General features: G+C 40.1%; 1 protein-coding gene across 2 annotated transcripts; it reads right to left on the bottom strand.

Moving 5' to 3' along the window:
- Positions 1-835: 835 nt before the first annotated feature.
- ccnd2 (cyclin D2) lies at positions 836-22,901 on the bottom strand. Of its 2 annotated transcripts, none has more exons than XM_033039723.1 (5): positions 22,271-22,901; positions 21,005-21,220; positions 19,877-20,036; positions 15,457-15,605; positions 836-3,679 (listed from the first exon to the last, which is right to left on the bottom strand). In XM_033039723.1, exons 1-5 carry the CDS (start codon positions 22,466-22,468, stop codon positions 3,524-3,526), a joined length of 879 nt encoding a protein of 292 aa, XP_032895614.1. In that variant the 5' UTR covers positions 22,469-22,901; the 3' UTR covers positions 836-3,523. The 2 variants fall into 2 exon arrangements, with proteins under 2 accessions (XP_032895614.1, XP_032895615.1); XM_033039724.1 differs by lacking the exon at positions 836-3,679 and adding an exon at positions 12,947-13,619 and having other exon boundaries at positions 22,271-22,468.
- Between the last annotated feature and the right edge of the window lie 735 nt (positions 22,902-23,636).

Below are 23,636 nucleotides of genomic sequence, written 5' to 3'. Positions count from 1 at the left end.
AGACCCATCATTTATTTTTTTGCCTCTGTATTCCACAATTTGAGATTTGTAATAGAACAAAATCACATGTGCTTAAAGTGCACATTTTCAGATTATATTAAAGGCCATTTTTGGTTTCACCATGTAGAAATTACAGCTGTGTTTATACATAGTCCCAGTCTCCCCCCCCCCCCATTTCAATCACCCGATCTGAACCCAATTGAGCATGCCTTTTATATGCTGAAGAGAAAACTGAAGGGTACTAGCTCCCAAAACACGCATAAAGATAGCTGCAATACAGGCCAGGCAGAGCATCACCAGAGAAGACACACAGCAACTGGTGATGTCGATGAATTACAGACTTCAAGCAGTCATTGCATGCAAAGAATATGCAATAAAATACTAAACATGACTATTTTCATTTACATGACATTGCTGTGTCCCAAACATTATGGTGCCCTGAAATTGGGAGACTATGTATAAACACTGCTATAATTTCTACATGGTGAAACCAAATGTATAAAAAATACCCTTTATTAAATCTGACAATGTGCACTTTAACCACATGTGATTTTTTTCCTATTATAAATCTCAAATTGTTGAGTAGAGGCAAATAAATAACTGATGGGTCTGTCTGTACACAGGGCACTGTACATTCTCCGTTCAGACAGCACCCGTTGTCAGAATTGAACCCAAGTCAGTAATTCTACCACCGTGCCGCCCCATTTTCTGGAAGCCATTTGCATCACCTCACTACGTTCCCTTGTTTCAACATTAGTATTAAATAAAACCATACTGCACAAAAGGTTGCATCTTTTAGTTGATGTGAGAAAATAAAAACAAACACGCAGGTACATTTTGGATCAAGTGACTTTATTGTCCATAGATATGCCTATTTCCCTCACACCATAAAACCATCTATGATCCAATCAAGGTCATTTTATATAATGAATAAAAAGCCTTTTCAATACTGAACAAAGAAGGCTTTTTATAATATGTATTCACAAATCTATTGAAATGAGCCTTGCATCCATCAACTGCCCCACAAGTTTTCCACATTGTACTCAAGCTATAAATGCTGGCTACTCATCCCTAACCATATGAACAATCACAAAAAAATACAAGAGCACATTGTGAGAGAATAACATTGTATTGGTATGGCATCACTCAGTAAAGCAAAAAGTTTAAGAACAGAGTTGTGCATCTGAAAGTAAATGAGGTACATGGCAATGTTACTGAGCCCAGTAGGGAGCCTTATGTCTGTGCAACCTTCTTGTGCATCTCTCAGCTGAGGCAACAATGTACAACAACGTGCTCAACCTTATCTCAAAGATAATAATGCCTTCAAGGCTCCCCAAAAACTGTAGAAGTGTGAGGTATTGTGAATGGTAACCATTTTATTGTCCAGTAAACCTGAGGTAACTATGCTGTCTTTGTAGAATGTGACAAGAGAAAATCATGAAACACTATTGGAAAAAACCATACATGGGCACTTCCAGTAAATCAATGTACTCATTTTCCCAGGATTTTGAAACTTAAGCAGTAAAATAATATATTATAAAAATGTTTATAAAATAGCAGCACACTCAGTGAAACAATACAGCCAAGTACTGTTAATGTGAATAAGAATGAAACAAATCATAGCTTTTCATAGCAGCGCAATTAAAGATTCATACTCCATTTTCTGTCCTCATCAACCCAGGTCAGGCTGCTCCACTTAAGCAAAAACCTATTTTTCAAATACTTTTAGCCCAGCATTTCACAATTCCCTAGATCAACATTTTAATCAATCAATGGCTGTAATTTGCAATTTCAGATCATTATCAAAACATGTGCAAATAAACCACCCAAACTCTTTACCAACCATGTCCTAATGATGGAGCAGAAGAATTCAAGTAGACAACACAAAATTTCTCAAATAACAAGTTGTGAACCATGATATTTGCTGCTTCTTGCACCAGCAATGTCATAGCTTGGCACACAAGAACCCTCTGTGACACCGACAATACATGAAGTTACTGAACATCTGCGGAATGTAGCAACCCACACTGGAATGTCTTCCTTATAAAGTATTGTTTCTTTTTCCAGCAACACCATAATTATATAATACACCAGAAATTGGTAAACAAGTCAATTTCATAAACCATTCCATTCATTCCTTGGGAAATATATTCAAAGTGCTTTTCAAATGAAATGGTTTACAATAATGGTAACTGTGGGCCAATGTCTTCACAAAATAAAAATCAAATACACTTTGGAAATCACCTTTTTTGAAAAATGTTACACATCTTCGCAAATGCAAGTATGGAGTTTCTCCACCCTTTAAAATATTAGGTAGTCAAACAGTTGAAGTGTATGCGAGATCAATAAGTATGACTAAAAAATTCACATCAGCTGAGTTCCATGGCAAATGTAATCAACTAGCTGGTAGTTGGATTGGAGAGTACCCTATATGAACTCAAGTTTGGCCCACAGTTAAAGGAACAGTTCTATGTGGAGCGAGCAATGCTGTTGTGAGTTGAATGAACCATTTCTGAAGGAGGAACCAAAAACTGATATTTATATAACATGATTGTTGAGAGATGAAACAACCAAACAATAAAAAGTAAAGGGAAAATGAAACAAACAACACATTCAAAATCTGAAACTAACATAGGGAAAGTGAAAACACACATTTACAAGTTAAAAGACACTCGTTAATGCTCCTTCTTTGTCGCTGGAATCCTGGAGCTGCCTAACCAATAGCACGTTGGGAGTACCTTGACTCTATGGACTGCAGTGGCTCAAGAAGATTATTCAATACCTTTTCAAGGACAGTTGGGAGCATGCAATAGATGTAACCTTGCTATCAATGCCCAAATCTCCCAGACAATTAAAAAAAAAAGATCCACATGAGAGATGAACAGTGAAATTGAAGGAAGAGTGACAAAATTGACAAGATCACCTAAAAACAGAGACAAATTAAAGTTGATTAAAAAAAAACTTTCTGGGCAAGCACTGAACCTTCAAGGCAAAATATATACCCAGTGTACAACCAGATGCTGGGTAAACCTCCAGTAACTAATTTCGAAGGAAGATACAAGGTTCAAAATCTTAAGGCAGTTAAATTCCTTCCACACTGAAGATGGTTCATTCATAAAAGAGGTTATTTCCCAGCAACCCTCCTCAAATCCTCAGTCTATTGCTTTGCATCCAAATTGAGCCACAAATCATAAGACATTTATTTAAATCTGAAGAGGGTGTATGCACCATAAAATTGAACAGTAAATATCTAATAATTTGATCCCACATACACAGGCCTGCATTTAGCTAGCTATTTTATGCTTTTAACGCATGTTCGTCGATAATATAATAGCAATTATGCAAACATTTATGGTGGGATTCCCTTCTGCAGAACACCATAGGCACCAGTTTTTAAATATCAGTTTTTTTTTTCTAAAAAGCTTTAGATATTTTCTATGTGGGAGCATCTTAAAAATGGAAAAAAAAACAAGATTTATTTCTAAAGGGAAGATCACACAGGGTCTTTTCTGCTCCAGCAGCCTTACAGGTTTACATTTCTCACATCTGTAGGAGTGCTGGCCTGGTCTAGTTCGTCCACTCTTTTTGAGGGGTCCCTCTGTTGTTGATGTTGCTGAATCTGTCTCAGGTTACTGACCAGCAAGGATTCAATCTGCTCCTGGCAGGCTTTCAGGCAATCCTAATGGAGAAAAGTAAACCAAACTATAAATATCCAAATCTTACAAGGTAAATATCAATCTGTGACATACTTCAAATGTTTAGGCACAGGTCAAAGGAAGATGTAACATATATTGCAATGAACATTGTCCAAAGATTTTCCACGTACTTTGTCTAATAACATTTTCAGTTTCATAATTAGAAGTTAAAATAAACTGCTTAAAGAAACATTTTCTGTCAGTTAGAAAGTTGGTGCGCAAAAAAATGAGCGGTTTCCTTTCACGTTTTTAATTTCTCGTTAACACCAAAACTGCAAGGATGCCACAAAATACTGTTTATGCCAAAATTCAACCAGACACAATGTAACTGAATGGAAGGGCTCACTAAAGGGACCAGTTTGCCTACTCCTGCTCCTCTTTTCCCCCTTATTGAAGTTAGGATTTTACAGAATTTTTATTCAAACAAGTTTAAATTTCAGATATTCAAGAACATTTGCAAAGGCCTTTGACCATGATGAGCTACGGGCCCCAGAGCCAACAACAGAGGTCTGCCTTAGTACATAACCCACACAGGCTTGTCAGACACCGCTTGCATTCAGAGAGCAAGCTTGGCCCTATTTAGAATGACGAAAGTAGGCTGGCAAGCAGAGTTTGGACATGGGGTCAGAAACAGAATCCAGCCCAAAAAATGAATTCCAAGATATAGATTGATGACCGAGATAAAACGTAAGAACCTTGGAAATATTTGTCAATTGCTTAGGAATGAAACGTAAACCATTAATTATTTGCAGTTATTTTAGAATAACCCCCTTAAAATGCCCCCTTAAGACAGATATTAAAACTGGCCAGCAAACTACCTCAGCTAGTGGAGTTGCTGCCTCACAGCGCTACGATCCCATGTTTACTTCTGACCTCCAGTGTCTTAGTTGTGGAGATTGTTCTCCAGATAACTGCATGGACCTCTTCTGTGTTCTGTTTCTTCCAACTTTCCAAAGACACATAGGTTGGCAGGTTAATTGGCTTGTAAATTGCCCTTAGAGTTCAGGTGAATGGTAGAATCTGAAGGGAGCTGATGAGTCAGGGGAACATCAAATGAGAGTGAGAGGATGTTTGACGGTCAATGCAAGCTCAGTGGTCAAAGGGGCCTGTTTCTGTGCAGTATACCTCTTTATTGTCCCTCTCTAATGCTAACAAATTCTTGTAACTGATTTTTTGTTTTTAGTTTCACAGGAAAAATAATTTTTGACCTTCGATCATAAAAAGTATCTGTACAACAAGACTATCTGACTAACAGTTAAATGCCAGCAACTCTAAGCTGGCTCTATATTTGGAAAGTCCAAACCAATGCCAGTCTTTAGTCATAGCTATAAAATTTGTTCCTATGCATTCATTTATTCCCGGATTCCACCACTCACACAGGCTCAATGAAACTTTAAAAAAACTGGACATGGGGACAAACACTAATGATATCGAATCAGTTGTGTTGCATTGACTAATAAAACTGCTTATTAGCCCTGTCTTGCAACAATCAGCAAGAGCAATGTCTCCTGTGCTGCATCCCCACAATTGTCTTATTTCATTCCGCCGGTTATGTTATTCAACTGACCCCACCGGATCTTTTGAGGTCAGCCTTTTACAAATTCAATGCCAGTTACTAGCCTGGGTTTGGGTGGGGGTGGGTTGGTGCAATGAAGGGGGGAAAAAGGAGAAAGTGAATCTGGCACAGCTGCAGTTACAAACTAAAGGCAAACTGATTTATTTCTCCAGAAAGAAGAAAGAAGTCAGGAAATCACTGCAGTTGCTTAAGAATGGTGCAACGTCTACACAGAACCTCTCCATTCACTGATGCAGCTGCTCCTTCAGAAATGGATGAAAGAAGAATTACCCTGCTTGGCACTGAAGGGCTTCCTCCACACAGACAAGTTGTGCAGACTGTGTGGAAGTTATTAGAAAGAGCAAGTATACATCCAGAGGAACAGGGTACAGATCAGGAAGACAAGTTAGTAAGACTACCCAGTGGTGACTTACACCAATCAGAAGGGCAAGGTACACATTTACTAGACTTTGCAGCTTAATAACAGTAAATATAATGCAACTAAATCACATTTAGTGCATCTCATATTTTCATCTGCACATTCAAAATATAAATGCAACCCCAAGGCTAAATAAAATCCAAAATCCAATCTGTCCATGCAGATGCAATTTGATGCATTTCTCTTCATGATATTTGACCAATTCCACCCTGAAGCTAAATCAGTTGTCTGTTTATTTGCATGCTATCAAGTGTATAATAATCACACTTAGCCATGTTAAACTAACTGCTGGATATCATTCTTAATTACAAGGCAGTTAAAGTCCCCGCATTTTATATCATATGATATCATTTTTATCATATAAACATAGATCTCTCTCATACCTGGCCCAAATAAGAGCATTACATACTTACACATTATTCAAACTGCAATGTAGCAGTGGAACTACTTGCACTAACTTTTATAAAGATAATATCATAATGCGAGATTACATCACATATCTGTAGAGCATATTTTTGTTTACAGATGCAACAGATTGTATAAATAACTGCATGCTATCTTACAACATCTAGCCCAAAGTCACTGGTTGCAGCACAAAGTAGCAAATCAAGGAAGTCTATTTATTTGTAAATGGATAACATTTCATAGATTGAAAGTGGTTTTCTTATGTGTTTTGCAACTGAACAGTATTGTAGTGGGAGATGAAGCAGCTGTTAGGTCTTTTCCAAGCTCACCGTTACAATAATTTTAAAAAGAAATGCACACTCTCCAAAGTACTGTTATGACAGTCATAATTATTGTGTTTAAATAATGTTTTGTCTGCCTCTGGAGATTTACCAATGGTTAACACTTCATTTTCTAGAATCCGTTGCAGAATTTAAAAAAAAAATAGGGGGATTTTGCCCATGGCCCATGCCAGACAGAAAATTATTTAGTTGAATCCGAACTTCATAATTCTTGATCTGCATTCCTATGAAATGACACCAGGTGCTCAGCCAGTATTTTCATAAAATACTGGCTCAAATGATGCCTCCACCAGCATTACAGATTGTAGGATATTCACACCCAAACTTCAGTTGATTTCCCCCTCAACACACCAAACTTCCCACTAAATCCTCTAAATATGATTTCAAACCAATGCTCTAGTCATTGACCTCTTGTGGGGGAAAAAAAATCCTTCCTGTTTTCTTGGACCCTGATAAGTTTATACACACAAATTAAATTTTGCCTCAACTCACTTTAAAAAAAAGAAAACTATCAGCTTAACATTCGCCAGCTCCATCATCATCCCTGCAAATCTTATTAACATCGTATCCAGTACCATCATTATGCCCTGTAACATGAACAGGATTATACACAGTACTCTAAATTCCTTGGCCCAACTAGTTCTTATATAATCTCAGTCTGACTATTCTATTCAACATTAATGTCATGTGTCCTCCATCCCACCATTATTAGTGACCTGTGCACATCCTGATGTTCTGCTATTTTTCTGTCATTTATTATTTATCCTGTCACTTGAAGACCATTGAACAGCAAGTGAAAAAGGTCGTCTGATTGGTTGCATTAAGTGAGAATTGAACAATGCTAGGACACCATGACAACTACTGTACTTGCGTAAATATTGCTATAATTTTTTTCGCTGATAAGGTAGAAGCAGTCTTGTCTGAAATATTACTGTTCTAACATTGTAGTACATCTTCAGCCAATAATGTATCAAGTCCTGAACTTGTGCACCACTAGACAGAAATAAATTTGCTTCCTTGCGCCAGTTAAACAATGTCAAATGCAGATAGGAATGACCAAATGCCATCTTTTTCAACCTGCTTGACTACTCAGGCCTTTTAAAAGTGCTTCTTGAAAAAATCTGTTTGTGGATGTTAACACAAAAAACAGTTCTTTGTAATTTAATCTTCTATCAAACTAGTCCCATCCAACCAAGCAAAAAAAGAATTAAATTACTTCCTGTACACATTAGCCTGCATAGCACGTCATAGTTTCATGCTAACGATTAAACCAAGAACACCCTTGCAATAGCAGACAAAAAGGGTAAACAGACGAGATAAAAATGCCGCAACAAAGGCAATTGTTAAAAAGCCCAAATTCCATGTTTGATTTATGAATACCTTTAGATCTTCAACACATGCAGATTAATTTTAGTTTTGTCTTTTAAAACCTTAGAACAATTTTCTTATAAACTGGAGTTTCCAAATCCTTAAAAAAAACACAGCATCAGATTTACAAAACAAAGGTCGTCTGATTGGTTGCATTAAGGCTGGTGGATGATGTGACTAAAATGATATTCCGTGGGAGTAGAAACACTGCTATTTACCGCAGTATTCTGGAGTCCAATTCAGACAATTAAAGGTTAACCCCATCACCTTTAAACAATGCATCAAAGTCATCCCACTTCAAAACACTAATTAGTTGCTTAGCTAAAAATAATTTTACTAAGATTCTAAGAGGTTTATCAAACTATTTTAGCTCAGCACTGGTGTATAACACACCCATAAAGTATTTATGACTTTGCAATTCGTTACCAATAAGGCTGATTGCAAAATATTTGTGCTGTTAAGAGTGTAGAACTCTCCTTTCCTTGCACAGCAGTAAAATGCAGATGGCAGACTTAATCACCAACATTTTTGATTAATTAAGAAAACTGAACAAATAGTGTATTGAAATGAAGACTCATACATATTAGCACAAGAAAGAAAAACAAAATGCTGGGATTCATTTTTATCCATTATAAAGGTGCCCATTATTACTGGTTGTTAACAGCATGTGGAACATGGGTGACCTAATCCACCGCTTCAAAATTACTAGGAACAAAAGAACACAGGAAATTAGACTCTGGCAGTGAGACACGGTATTCTTCCCTAGCAACACTAAAACATAGGAACCTACTATTTTTCTGCTAAATGAACAAGAGGATGAGGGGCAAAGACGATTGCGGCTTTTTATAATGGGGAGGGGATGGTTGCTGAAGATTTTATATAAATGAATGGGGGGGGGGGGGGGGGGAAGAATGGTGCGTAAAAATTTCACACAAGGGAGAGCAGCAAGTTTTTACAATGACTGACCAATTTCCGAAGGAAGTTTGACAAAATGTGCTGGTTGAGCCCAACACTGAAGTTGTTTCAAATCTGGAATCTGTTTTGTTTTTTTTAAATATATAAAAAGTATTTTATGAAATCTTTTGAGGTGTGCATTGAATCAATTTATTTTTATATAATGGGCCTGTTTTCTTGTCTAAACAGCAACCCTGTTTATTTTTATTTATTCAAATGGAACATTTCACAAGTGTAAAAATGATTTAAATTGTGCAATACTGTTTAAGTACATGACAGTTGCTGAAGCCTCAACAACTAGTCTTAAAACCAGCAGAAAATACGTTACAGGTAATGTTTACAATAACAGTATTTAAAACAAACCATGGTAACTTCAGCACGTGAAGAGTTACTTATTACCACGCTTAGCTCTCTAAAACTCATTTTGCTTTGATTTTTAAGCTCACTGGCACAGGGTAACCTACTACACCGTGCTTTCCATTGTGAGTAGGATCCGAGGTCTTATGGAATAATAACCAACAATTATTCTATTCTGTAGCTGCATCACCCTACTGTTACTCCACATGCAAAACACTCAAATTGGAAAACTGAACGGATGCCAATAGCTGCCAACTCGGGCAAATACAAGTAAGGAAACGATCTCATTCTTCCATTCATTTCAGTCAATCCTAGCTGCTGTTTTCTTGCATACTAAGTACAGTCTGCAAACAAACAAAGCAGGATTAGGGAGCAGGTTTGTCATATGCTTCCTAACCACAAGAATTAAGCAGCACAAAGAGTGGATAAATACTTAGTTTGTCGGGAAAAGTATTACATGACCCCCATCCTAGAATTAATACTACCTGGAGTGAGATAGCACAATATGCATTAGTACAGAGATTGCTCTCAGTAGAGGTTAAAGTCAATTGCTTTGCATACCAGGGGCTGAATATCTTGAAGTATGGTGCAGGAGAAACTGTGCAAATGGTTCAACATAGGTAGAAAGGAGAAGGGAGATAACAAGCATATCAACATAGGTAAAAGGTAGAAGGGAGATAAGAAAAACTAACCTGAAAGCTTTGTGCCTTAATGCAAGGAGCATTCGAAATAAGGTGGAAGAATTGAATGCACAGTTAGTAGTTAAGGGATATGATATAGTTGGAATTCCGGACACATGGCTCCAGGATGACCAAGGCTGGGAGCTTAACATGCAGGGGTATTTGATATCCAGGACGGATAAACAGAAAGGAAGAGGTGGGGTGGCATTGCTGGTTATAGAGGAGATTAATGCAATAGCAAGGAGAGACATTAGCTTGGATGTTGTAGAATCGGTATGGGTAGAACTTCGAAATAGCCAACGGCAGAAAATGCTTGTAGGAGTTGTATACAGACCAAACAGCAGTAGGGAGGTTGGGGATAACATCAAGCAGGAAATTAGGTATGTATGTAGCGAAGGTAAAGGCGGTTATCATGGGTGACTTTAATCTACATATAGATTGAGCCAACCAAATTGGGAACAGTTCTGAGGAGGATTTCCTGGAATGTACACGAGATGGGTTTTTAAACCAATATGTCGAGGAACAAACTAGAGGGCAGGTCATCCTAGATTGGGTAATGTGTGAGGAGGAAGGATTAGTTAACAATCTTGTTGTGCAAGGCCCCTTGGGCAACAGTAACCATAACATGGTGGAATTCTCAAATAGGATGGAGAGTGACACAGTTAATTCAGAGACTAGGGTCCTGAACTTGAATAAAGAAGACTTTGAAGATACCAGATGGGAATTGGCTAGGATAGACTGGCAAATTATACTTTAAGGGTTGAAAGTGGAGATGCAATGGCAAAGATTTAAAGACCGCATGGATGAACTCCAGAAATTGTTCATCCCCGTCTTGCGAAAAAATAAAACTGGGAAGGCGGCTGACGAGGGAAGTCAAGGATAGTGTTAAAGCCAAGGAAGGGGCATATAAATTGGCCAGAAGTGGCAAACCAGACTGGAAATGTTTTAGAACTCAACTGTGGACAAAGGGGTTAATTAAGAGAGGGGGGGGGGGGGGGGGGAGGGATGAAGGAGCATGAACGAAAGCTTGCGGGAAAGATAAAACTGACTGTTAAAGGTTCTATTGGTATGTAAAAAGGAAAAGATTAGTGAAGACAAATGTAGGTCCCTTACAGTCAGAGACAGGTGAATTTATAACAGGAAACAAGGAAATGGCAGAACAGTTCAACAAGTACTTTGGTTATGTCTTCACTAAGGAAGACAAACGATCTCTTGGAAATACGAGGGGACCGAGGATCTAGTGGGAGGGAGGAACTGAAAGGAATCCAGTCAGAAAATGGTGTTAGGTAAACTGTTGGGACTGAAGGCAGATAAATCCCTAGGGCCAGATGATCTGCATTCCAGGATACCCAAGGAGGTGGCCCTAGAATGCATTGGTGATCATTTTTCAATGTTTTCTCGACTCTGGATCAGTTCCTGTGGACTGGAGGATAGACAATGTAACTTCACTTTAAGAAAGGAGGGAGAGAGAAAATAGAGAATTATGGAGCAGTTAGCCTTGCATCAGCAGCGGGGAAGATGCTGGAGTCGATTATTAAAGATGTTATAGCAGCGCATTTGGAAAGCAGTGACAGGATCGGTCAAAGTCAGCATGGATTTATGAAGGGGAAGTCATGCTTGCTTAGTCTTTTGAGGGTGTAACAAGTAGAATGGATAAGGGAGAGCCAATGGCTATGGTGTATCTGGACATTCAAAAAGCCTTTAACAAGGTCCCACACAAGAGATTAGTGTGCAAGATTAGAGCACATGGTATTGGGGGTAGAGTATTGACATGGATAGAGAACAGGTTGGCAGACAGGAAGCAAAGAGTAGGAATTAATGGGTCCTTTCACAAATGGCAGGCAGTGACTAGTGGGGTGCCGCAAGGCTCGGTGCTGGGACCCCAATTGTTTACAATATATATATTAACGATTTAGACAAGAGGATTTGCGGATGACACAAAGCAGGGTTTTAGTGTGAGCTGCGAGAAAGATGCTATGAGGCTGCAGGCTGCCTTGGATAGGTTGGGTGAGTGGGCAGATGCATGGCAGATGAGGTATAATGTAGATAAATATGATATCTATTTTGGTGGCAAGAACAGGAAGGCAAATTATTATCTGAATAGCGTCAGGTTAGGAGAAGGGGAGGTGCAACGAGACCTGGGTGTGATTGTAAATCAGTCACTGAAAGTAAGCATGCAGGCACAGCAGGTAGTGAAGAAAGCCAATAGGTGCAGGAGTAGGCCATTCGGCCCTTCGGGCCAGCACCGCCATTCAATGTGATCATGGCTGATCCCCAATCAGTACCCCGTTCCTGCCTTCTCCCCATATCCCCTGACTATCTATCTTTAAGAGCCCTATCTAGCTCTCTCTTGAATGTATCCAGAGAACCGGCCTCCACCGCCCTCTGCGGCAGAGAATGACAGACTCACAACTCTGTGAGAAAAAGTGTTTCCTCGTCTCCCTCCTAAATGGCTTACCCCTTATTCTTAAACTGTGGCCCCTGGTTCTGGACTCCCCCAACATCGGGAACACGTTTCCTGCCTGACCCACTGAATTATTCCAACATTTTGCATCTTTGGTATAAACCAGCATCTACAGTTCCTTTTAATCACCACTAAGTTATATGAAGCCATGGCAAACCACTTCAAAATTTTTGATCGTTAACACATGTGCAACAACATTATCCACACTTGAGACTGACCTACAAATGTTTAAATTTCTAACTCTAAGATTGGCTTGCACCGTGAATAAAGTGATTAATTGATACTACTGCATACCACGGAGAAAAATTGTGGAAGAATTTAAATGTTTATTGTTATTTTCTTTGAACACCTGTTTAGTGACAGAAGTATCAGATAGGAAAATGCACTACTTGACTTGCTAGGAAAGCTTGAATTGGAAGTCAGTGATAGAAATTGCCAGGAATACATCCTACAAAATTGGTGAATCTTAAATGAACATGGCCCAGAATCCTGAAAAAGATCATGATTGGCAAAGGCTATGGTGGGTAAAGGTTTCACCTTCTACTTCACCAAATTTGATGTGCATTGCATACTTAGAAAAACAATGATAGGAACAACTTAGGAAGGTTGTCCCCAATTGATGAGAAAAGGTAAGTTACAATTAATATTTTTTTCTAAGTGCAATAATGACCCCAATAGACCATGTATATCAGTTGACTTGTTACTAAGCTGTCTTTATTTGATTTTACAGAAGGTTGCATGCCAATTGCAAAATTGCACGGGAATTCCAAGTACTGTAGACATTTGAGATAACCTGCATAGAGCTGGTTTAGTGCGTGGATACACAATTGCTGCAGCCTTCGTGAATTCAACTTTCCCAAGTAGGATTTTCCATTATGTGCAATGTCATGCTATAATGTTGACTGTCCAATCCTATCCTCACTAGTTACACTGTGTGTGTACACATGGCAGACGCATACCTAGCCCAGTATACAAACTGGTTTGAAAACACTTCCCTCGGCTGGATCTAACCATTTACTTGAAAGTTGAAGCCAGCATATTGTTTAAAAGCAGCAGTTTACTTGAAGATTGCAGTTATAGTCGATGTAATTGAGATTTGAACTGTCAGTGTTTCTGTGTACTCAACATCAGGCTGACGAGCAGTCTAAATTAAGCACCCACAAATCTCAGTTTCTCAGATGCAATTCTTCCGCATAAACCTCATTCTCTATCACGAAAGTAGACAAAATGCTGGAGTAACTCAGCGGGGCAGGCAGCATCTCTGGAGAGAAGGAATGGGTGATGTTTCACCCATCAGATCTTCAGATTTCAGCATCCTCCTCTATCACATTCAACTGCAGGTCCACCGAGGTCTCTAATCCCTAAAAATCATGAAAGGGGACTTAATTAAGCATACTGGATCGCTACCCTGTTCCAGTTGGCCCTCCAATGTTGCCCTAATCAGTGCTCAGTACCTTCCCTTGTACTTCCTGCATAACATTATGATAAACTTCTTCCAACATGGTGTATCTGCACTGATGCTTGCTTCAAGTCTATTGTGGGAGAGCAGTGTATCGCCTGCAGGATAGGTTTGTGATGACCCAATAAAAGAGACCAATATTTGCAAAGTGATAACATTGTCTTTTCTCAATTGTCACCGAGCATTAACAATTTCTTGGACATTTATTGGATGGATTTGAATGTTTTATTACTTGCGCAAGTTGTGTGAAGGATTCATTATTGTAGTTGTGCAACATCAATTGATGTAAACAAAATGATATTCTCCTGGTTAACACGTAACAAAAGCTTTTCACTGTACCTCGGTACACGTGATAATAAACTAAACTATGCAAAATATTTTAAGACCAGGCCTTAATCTACAAGGCCCGATTTCAAGCATTGAAAAGGACTCACATTTCACATAATTGTCCATTAAATTGGCAAATTTAGAAAACATATCCTCTGTTCTTAAAGAACTTTGAAATTTCTTCATACACAAATGCTCCTCTATCAAAGGAGGAGAAAATATGTATGGTTTTTTTTTTGCATAAAAAACACTCAATTAATTTATTTCCCCATCTCATTGCAGTAAACAAGCGTTGCACTTGTCGCTTAGTGTCACACAACGTGCTGAATGTAGTGTACCATGTCTGGTAAATAAACATCATGGAAAAGGCATGATTAAGACCACCCAAATCTACAGCAGCACTCATGACAATCTGTCTTCATGCCAAATAAGATACGTTTTGAGAAAATCAAACACTTACCAATTGATGGATAACATAGCAACATCATGATAAAGAGACGTATTAATTTAATTAATCACAATGTACTTGAAGTTTGAAATAGATCAATGTTTGAAAGGCTGAAATCCTCAAATATAACAGCTGAATGTTTAAAAACTTGAGTAATAACAGCTGAAGTTTATTACTCTCCTTTCTCAATGGACTTTTCCACTGATGTAATAAGTTGATTCTCAGCCATCCTCTGTGTATTATCATTCCCTCCCCACCAACGACAATACTACCATCCAGTAAAACAGTCCATTTGAACAATTTGCATGAAAAGCAAGACCATGTAAATTTAACAAAAGTTAATATATTTAGACATTATACACCATGTTCAAGAGATTTTCCAAAATGGATGCAATTTAAAAAAAATCCATGGCAAAATGAACAACAATCAACCACTCTTGATTTCATTTATTTAAATGACTATAATTGGTAATATACATTCAATATTAAGCATTCAGAATTTTATTTCATAAATATAAAGATTGCAACATTCTCTATGTCCATACCAACTACACGAATGAAATACTATTAAAGATAAAGCTACATGAAAAATAATACCAAATAGTGAACAAGTATGTTTAACATCCCCTCCTACTCAAAAAAATACAGCACCATTTATGAAACAGTAATAACTGTGCTACTTCTGACTACTACACTTTCATTTATAATGTCCAAATAGAGATAACACTCAGATTATATAATCCGGGTACTTTAAACATTGAGATTTTGATGCTGCATAAAATTAAACAATCTTCCCCAGCTGACTAATTTTCATGTTACATAAATTTAGGTGTTAATATTCAAGAAATGTTAGCATTAACAGCAAAATTAATTGAAAATGGATACGTGTTCCAAAACTGAGAATGCCCACTGACAAGCTGTAGGTTGCCAACCTTGCGTCAGAGCCTTTGAATAGTGTACTCACCACATCTGTGTGTGTGATGCTGGCCAAGAGATCTGTCAAGTTGTCATTTAAAAGCGAATAGAAGCCAATATCGAGCTGAAGTCCACATATTGCTGCCCCCACACTTCCAGTCGCAATCATTGATGGTGGATACATGGCAAATTTGAAATCTATAGGGATAAACACCATAAAAACTTCAAAGCTTCAATCATACACCTGTATATGATTTTAAATTAAATTTCTAAAATACAGTCTTCATGCTGAAAACATGATTGTGGATGATCAGCCATGATCACATTGAATGACGGTGTTGGCTCAAAGAGCCGAATGGCCTACTCCTGCACATATTTTCTATGTATGCTATAAACACACTTTCTACATAAATCAACATCTGAGCAGACTGATTCAAATAGAACTCAGATGAATTCTAACATATTTGAAATCAGAACATATGGTTCCCTTTTCAGTAAAATGGCATCCCAGAAGCAAATGATCATGAAAATCTGAATAAAGAACCACAGTACTCCTGCCAGCCAACACTGCGGTAGGTCTGCTTTCACATGTAGTCACAATTTCAATGCTGAATAACATTGTAGGTTCCTTTAAATGCCATTCACAATACAAATAAGGATAGCTAGCAAACAGCCAGAGACCTAGGGTCTTGCTTAAAAAGTGTTGCATAGCCTCTATCGCCACTCTTGCTTTCCTCCACAGCAAGCACCATAAACTTGGCTCTCAAAGCTCCACGTGTTCTTTCTTTGTTGTGCAACAGGGAGTGATTTGTATCAATGGCTTCTATTTTTAGCATATTAATTAACTACTGCAAATGGCGAGGCAAGTGTCTCCAACAGGAGTGTGGCACCATTGTCTGGAGCCACCTCATCTTTTCGTATAGAAAATCATGGAAATGACCTTCCAACTGATATGAATTCAAACTGACAAGCTCACAAACGGCCTGAGGGCAGGACATTTATCACACACACACACACACACACACAGAGAGAGTTTGCCAAGCTAGGAGAGAATTTTCTTCAACAAAAAGAGTCGGAACATTTCAAATCACTTAGATGGGGATAATTTAGCAAAAATAAAAATCCCTGTTGGCAATCTGCAATATTTTAATGTTTTTTTCCCTTCAAGTTTGGATGAATAAAATCTTCCTGCTGCTAGTACAGGTACTATCATCATAAACTGATGAGTTGCAATTCCATTATTTGCCAAAAAGCAACTTATGTTGCAGATGAGAGTAGCATTTTTAATCATGTATTGGTATTTATCAATTTTCAGGTCTGATAAAGACCCATCTGCTTCACCCATAACAGTTGGAAAGGAAAAAAAGTACTTAAAATGTGCAAAAATGCACTTACAGCTAAAAATTATTTGGTCACAATGATTTGTGTAATCGTTTCAATTAATGTATTAGGCTTTTGTCATTTCTTGCAACAAGAAGTTTTTTTAAAAAATCTGACTGAAAATTATAGAAGTCAATGCTCAAATTCTATATCTACCTGCACAAAATGTTTTATAGATTATTCAGTTAAATTGGGAACTTGCATGGTGCAAATTCACTGCTGCATTTGCCTGCTATAAATCAAATGGGACATCTTTAGAAGACCACAAGGAGTGAAGATAAGCAAGTAAATACAAGTCAGTTACTTTTCAAGAGGGCAGCACACAGCTGCAAAGCGCCAGGAACTTGGGTTGGATCGACCGCAAGTGCTGTTAGTATGGAGTTTGCATGTTCACAGTGACCACATGGGGATCTGCCCAATTCTGTTTTCCTTCCACATGTAAAAGATATATAGGTTGGTTGGTAAATTTGTCACTGTAAATTATCCCTTGTATGATTGGGCGACTGAAATACCAGGTTCAAGTTGATGGGCATGTTGTGAGAATTGGTTACAGGGAAATAAGTGGAGGAAAAGGGTTGGTGGTGTTGTCAGCATAAATTTGGTGAGCTAAGAGACTTCTATTATGCAAGACTAATATTAAAATATGAAATTAAATACTCTGAACCTTAAGCCCAACTATATTCTATCCACACCACAAGACCCATCACCATCATTAATAAAATTAGGTGGAGATGGATACTTAAAGAAATCTAGAAGTATTTTTATACATGAAAGAAAATAGTCAATCAATAAAAACATTGAGTTACATGGGTTAAATCATAGAATCACGTCAGAGAAGGTTTAAAAACTACTATGATTTGTATTATTAATTCAGTCATGGAGAATTTTATTTTTTGTTGTAAAAAAGAACCAAAAAACGATCGTTAGTTGGATGTTATAAATAAAATTATGAAGAACGGGACATGTGGATACAAGATAAAATTGACATGAAAACATGCATGTTAACATTCAAGAAACAATTTAATGTTGCAAAACAGGCAATAGATTAGAAACATAGAAAATAGGTGCAGGAGGAGGCCATTCGGCCCTTCGAGCTAGCACCGCTGGCTTGGATACTTGGAATGGATTAATTAAGATGGATTTAGCGATTTGTCTCAACAATAATTATGCTTAGATTTGGTAAATCACCTACAACACAGTAATCATCAGGTGTGTCAGTCAAACATGGGTAATTTACAGAACTACTAATGAGATTAGCAATACTTAGTGGCTTATGAACATGAAATCCCAATGTAATAAGTATCTTCAGGCTGAAATAGTGTTAATATTTGAAATTTGCTAATGTCAGCACAGTACAAGGTTAATGCCAGGGAATATGAAATACTTTTCACCCGAGTAATCTGCATGGATGCAACATTTTCTCTGGACCCCAGTTTTTAAACCAGAAACCAGACTTGCCTAGAACATTTTTATTGAGTTGAACTATTTTATACATATCAAACAGAAAGCAGAATTAAGACTTTATTCACAGCTAATTTTGAGCATAAATAGCTAACTGTAAACTTCACATTAAATTGCCATGGCAATTACAGATTAGAATGTTCAGCGATTATTTGACACTAAAACCCTACATTTTATGAATATTATTGAAATCAGTAAATTTTTTGGTTTCAACTTAAATACAAATGGGAAAAGTGCTCTAGAAACTGCAATTGCAGTAAGAGAATTGGTGTTAAAGATAAACTGGTTTTCAAATGGAGATATTCTGCAATGCTATAATTACACCATGAACTATACATTTCATACTTTTGGGTTGTTAGTTAATATATAGAAGAGAATTGTAGTTTCCAGCACAAGGACAAACCAGAGGGCCAAAATATCCTCCCTCGACAACATTAACCTTTGTGTGAAGCTTCACAATTAATTATTTTTATTAAAGCTCAAATTTCTTTGACTTACAGACAATAACTGACAGGTGGCTTTAAAAATATGAATAATTAATATGTTAACTCCCTGAACAGCCCTATTGTAATAGTTACTGCAATGATCTTTGAACTTTGTTTATTGCATTGTATGAATAAAAGCTAATGGTATAGCTGCCTTCATGGTTCACAGTCTGCTTTGGAATTGGATTAATCAAATTGCTTTTTTTATTTTTTTTATAAAGTGAAAACATTCAAGGATTCTATTAAATTCCAACTTAGTTAAACATCCATTCAGTAAATAAATCTTAAAATAAGCATGAATAAACCAATTTTCTAATACATTTAGTGTGTAGGAAGGAACTGCAGATCCTGGTTTAAACCAAAGATAGGCACAAAATGCTGGAGTAACTCGATTAAACAAATGCTGAGTAGAAGGGTCTGGGCTCGAAACATCACCGATTCCTTCTCTCCAGAGATGCTGCCTGTCCCGCCGAGTTACTCAAGCAATTTGTGACTATCTTATTTTCTAATACATCTAGTTTAAATAGTGAAAATTAACCACAGTCTTCAATTAAATCCATTAGAAGAGAACGAGACCAAAGTATGCTGGTGTAATCAATTTTACCTACATTTTGAGTTGTAGTTTTCTTATGAATTTTATGTCTAAATGTTGAATTAAAATTGCCCATGTAAACATGCTGCTTAGTAGTTATTCGCTTCCACTCGAGGGTACTACAACACCTAACAGCATAATTACAGACAGGTTTACACCGAGTCTCCATTATCGACAAGGATGCAGGAATTTGGAATTGAACAAGTTAACCGCAAGTGCCCAACAACATATTTTTCATACATAGATGAATAAATAAATATCATACAAAATTGAAGAATTAAATGTTAAGATCTCAAAAATAAGACCTGGCTGAAAAAAAAAAAATCCAGGAAAAAATGTTGATATGTTGCTAAGGGGCCATGTACACAAATCCCAATTCTCTTCCAACAAAAACAATTTTGCTCCATCAGCAGGATCACCATTTGTATTTCATATTTTCCTCTATAGCTTCCAAGCACAAGAGGTTCAGTCTGGTTTACATAGGCAATCACAAGGGCAACTTTCTCCCACAGGTGCCTCATTCATACTGTATCTGTTGCAGGTGCTCATACCTGTGGCACAAAGGGCAATGAAGGTCTGTGCGTGCTTTCTGATCAATGGCAGCTTGTCTTTAGGCAGGGTAAGTTTCTTCAGAATGTGTTCAATAAAGTCATGTGGGGTCACTGCTGCAAGGTTCCACTTCAACTTTCCCAAAACTACCAACTCCCACTCCTGACAAATAAAGATATATAATGGGCAATATTAAAATTTAATAATGAGAGGCAACATTTGAGAGCAAAATAAACAATGCCCGGGAATCTCAAAGGGAGAGACATTTTAAACAACAAATTGTGTGATGGACATATGGCTGGCTTTTTGTCAGATTATCGTTTTGGACTAAATATTGAATATCTCCCTCCAGGGGGAGCTACAGCCCATTTAGATCATTGATTTCAGTGTTAAAAGGGGACAGATTTTAGCACATACAGCACTTCAATATACTTCAAAGTTTGGACTCAGCTTTTTTATTTTATTTAACAAACAATGACAAAGCCAGCTGCTGAGAGCACACTGCTGCAGAACATATGTCCTTCACAATAGCACATACTGATCTCTCATTATAATTTCTGTGCCTCAATACCTCTTGCAGTTATTTCCCCAGCTGTCGTCAAGAACCAGGGTGCAGAGGTTCAAGGTGAATATTGATCATTTTGGACAAAAGTGAGGTAAAATATCTCTAGGTCAAAGGATTTCAAATTTATTGTGACAGGTATGGATGCTCAGTCGTATAATACATACACCGACATTAACATGGAAAGTATGGAATCCTGCAGGAAAGTGAATTCAGCAATGGTTCAACAGTGCCCTTTCTGAATTGCAGAATAGACTTGAGGGACTATATGGCCTCTGTTTTGTTCTGTTATCCTTTGGCAGTTTCAAGAAAACATTTACCCAAACATGTATCTGAGGGAAACTACCTTTAAAAAAAACTAACTTCAACATTTTCAATTGTGCCCAGAATAAGACATGAATTACTGGAAATTTGGATATAGTTTAACATTCCAAATTAAATTTTGAGCTGATCACCTTCACAATTGCCTACAAAAGGCAAATATTAAACAGTGGAATTACTGGTCACAAATAAAATTTTGCAACATTGTTTGAATTTTCAGATTCAGACAATAGGCAGTGAAATTTACCAGAAGCTCGCATGGTCTGATGGAGTTGTCAGTGAAAATGCAAAGTTTTTCTGCTGTTAGAGGAATGGTTTCTTTGAACTTGGATGCAAGGAACATACAGACAGCTCCAAGCAGCTGCAGATGGCATTTGGTTGTCCGTTCAATTGATAAGAATCTGTCCAGGTAATTCATTGCCAAAGGAAAGACTTCCTCCTCACACTTCTGCTCCTCGCAGACCTGGGGAGAAAATGGGCTAAAAAATTAGGAATGCAAGGTAATATAATCAGAGAGCGAGGCCCTGGTACCAGCCTTCAATAATCACCTACTTCAGGTTTAGTCAGCAAGAAATGATTCAGTCACAATCACAGCACCAACAGGCAGTTTAGTCTATTTCTGAACAATAATAAAAATAAAAAGTATGCTCACATCTGAAACACTGCAGTCAACTCTCACAATTAAGGTCAGGTCACCCACTCACTCATTTGATGCAAGTCCTCATCGGAGCCCACACATCTGGAGTCTGCTTCCACTCAGCCCCACGCCCACGCACAACCACCGTCCCCCACTCCCTTGCTCAGACTACAGTCAGACTGCCCACAAAAACAAGGAAATATGGCCCCAGGAGCAGCTTGTGAGATCCCCATCGCACAGGGCAAACTCGGAGCCACATACCGGGAAAGAAGTCCCCTCGCCTCCCTCACTCCCGGCAAGGAGCCCCCTCACACCGGGCAAACTCGGGACCACACACTTTCGGGCCTGCGTCAACCTGCCACAGCTACTCAAGTAAAACCCTCGTGATCCCCGGCCTGCGGCAGAGGGCTGATGGAGGGGGAAGGTCCCCGGGACTCTGCGCCGACCAAGGCAAGGGGAAGTGGGGGGTGACCGAGAATGGATGGGGAGGAAAGTGCTGGGCAATGATCCGGGGAGGTGTGGCGAGGGGGACAGAGGGAATCTGGGGACACAGGCGGGGGAGGAAGGCTGGCTTCTGGGGTCGGGAACTAGAGAGGATCCTGGGGGGGAGGGAGGTTACCCGGGTGAGGTAGAATAGAGAGGATCGGGGACTGGAGTGGGGGGAAAGGGTCGGATAGCGGGGGAATTGATTGAGGGGGCTTAGGGCTGGGGATTGGAGGGGGGTTTGGTGTCGGACATCGGAGAGGAACTGAGGAGGAGGAGGGGGCGAGAGGGTGGTAAAGAGGTCGGATATCGGTGGCGGGGGTGGAAATGTTTTGAGGGGACGGGAGAGGTCGGATACCGGGGAGGAGAAGGGGGCGTCGTTGAGACACGAACCTCCAGCATCCAGGTGGCCAGCATCCTCCGCATGAAGGGCTTGATGTCCTGCTGGACACACTTGAAGTAGGAGCAGGCGGGCAGACAGCGCTCCTCCAGCGTCAGCAGGTTGTGCAGCACCCGCTCGTCGCACAGCAGGTTGTGGTCGGGCAGCGCCCTCCTCACCGTCGCCACCTCGCAGCACAGCAGCAGCTCCATGGCCGACCGAGCCTGGTGGCCCGCTGGCGGCCTGGCCTCACGCTATCAGTTCCGGAGCCGGGCGGGGGAGAGGCCGAGGCCCGTGGTCGTGCAGAGCGGCTGTGGGCAGACGCAGAGACGGTGCCGTGCAGCATCAACGGCCGGCGGGGGGAAGCGGGGACGAGGGAGGCCGGCGGCGGCACAAACACATCACAGGCCTCCCGCTCGGCCGCGGCCCGCAGCCCCGGCTCCTCTCATCACCGCCACTGGTTGGCAGGCGGGGCGGGTAGCCGCTGGGAATGGGGCTGAAGCTCCAAGTGGGGGTTTAATGGAGATTAGAAGTCGAGTCCGCCTCTCCGCGGCTGGCGCTCAACGGCCCCCGCACTGCCCCGCCCCCTTGCCGCTGACGGACAGGGGCCCGGCCGCTGCCACAGGCGCTGCGTCACTGGATCTGGACCCGCCCCCCGGCCGCTGCCACAGGCGCTGCGTCACTGGATCTGGACCCGCCCCCCGGCCGCTGCCACAGGCGCTGCGTCACTGGATCTGGACCCGCCCCCAAGTCCTTTAGCGGCTGTCCGGCTCCGTCATCGGCCGAACCAGCGGCAGTGCCCCTCCTCCAGACGCTCGGCTCGGCCTCTGTCATTGGACGAGTCGGCAGCATTGTCCCGCCTTCCGCGCCAGGAGCCCTGAAGGAGGGAGGACCAAAGATCCGAGAGGAGCCTTTGGGGAGGACAAGGCACGCGACAGCGGTCATTGGACGCTTTGACGTCACGGGGCCCGCCGCTAAGAGCTGCGTGACGGACGATCAGCCGCTGCCATTGGACGCTTCTGCGCGACCAGACCCGCCCCCTTCACGGTGAATGACATGCGACCTGCTGCTGCCATTGGACGAGCCGGAGGCATTGTCCCGTCTACCGCTCGGCCGCGTCGGCGGCACTAGACCCGCCCCCTACTCGGTGAGTGACAGCCCCGCCACCAGCTGCTGTTGCCAGGGTCTGTCACTGAGTCCGCCTTCACAGTCACTGTAGATGCGAAACGGGAACTCCGGAACTCATCAATTCTATCTCCTTTGCCACCAAATTCTACAAATAAAAGACAAAATGCTGGAGTAACTCAGCGGGTCAGGCAAGCGTCTCTGGAGAGAAGAATAGGTGACATTTCGGGTGAAGGCCGTTCTTCACACTGAGAG

This window comes from Amblyraja radiata, chromosome 21, assembly GCF_010909765.2.
Source record: "Amblyraja radiata isolate CabotCenter1 chromosome 21, sAmbRad1.1.pri, whole genome shotgun sequence".
NCBI classification, from domain to species: Eukaryota; Metazoa; Chordata; class Chondrichthyes; order Rajiformes; family Rajidae; genus Amblyraja; species Amblyraja radiata.
The sequence above is the reverse complement of the archived record's forward strand: the minus strand, read 5'-3'. Positions and strand labels throughout refer to the sequence as shown.

Excerpts from the sequence above, each read along its gene's own strand:
- ccnd2 (XM_033039723.1), bottom strand. The coding sequence starts at position 22,468 with ATGGAGCTGCTGCTGTGCTGCGAGGTGGCGACGGTGAGGAGGGCGCTG. Across the intron at positions 21,221-22,270 it reads TGGCCACCTGGATGCTGGAG|GTCTGCGAGGAGCAGAAGTG; the intron begins GTTCGTGTCTCA and ends TTTTCTCCCCAG. Across the intron at positions 3,680-15,456 it reads GCATCACACACACAGATGTG|GATTGCCTGAAAGCCTGCCA; the intron begins GTGAGTACACTA and ends TTTCTCCATTAG.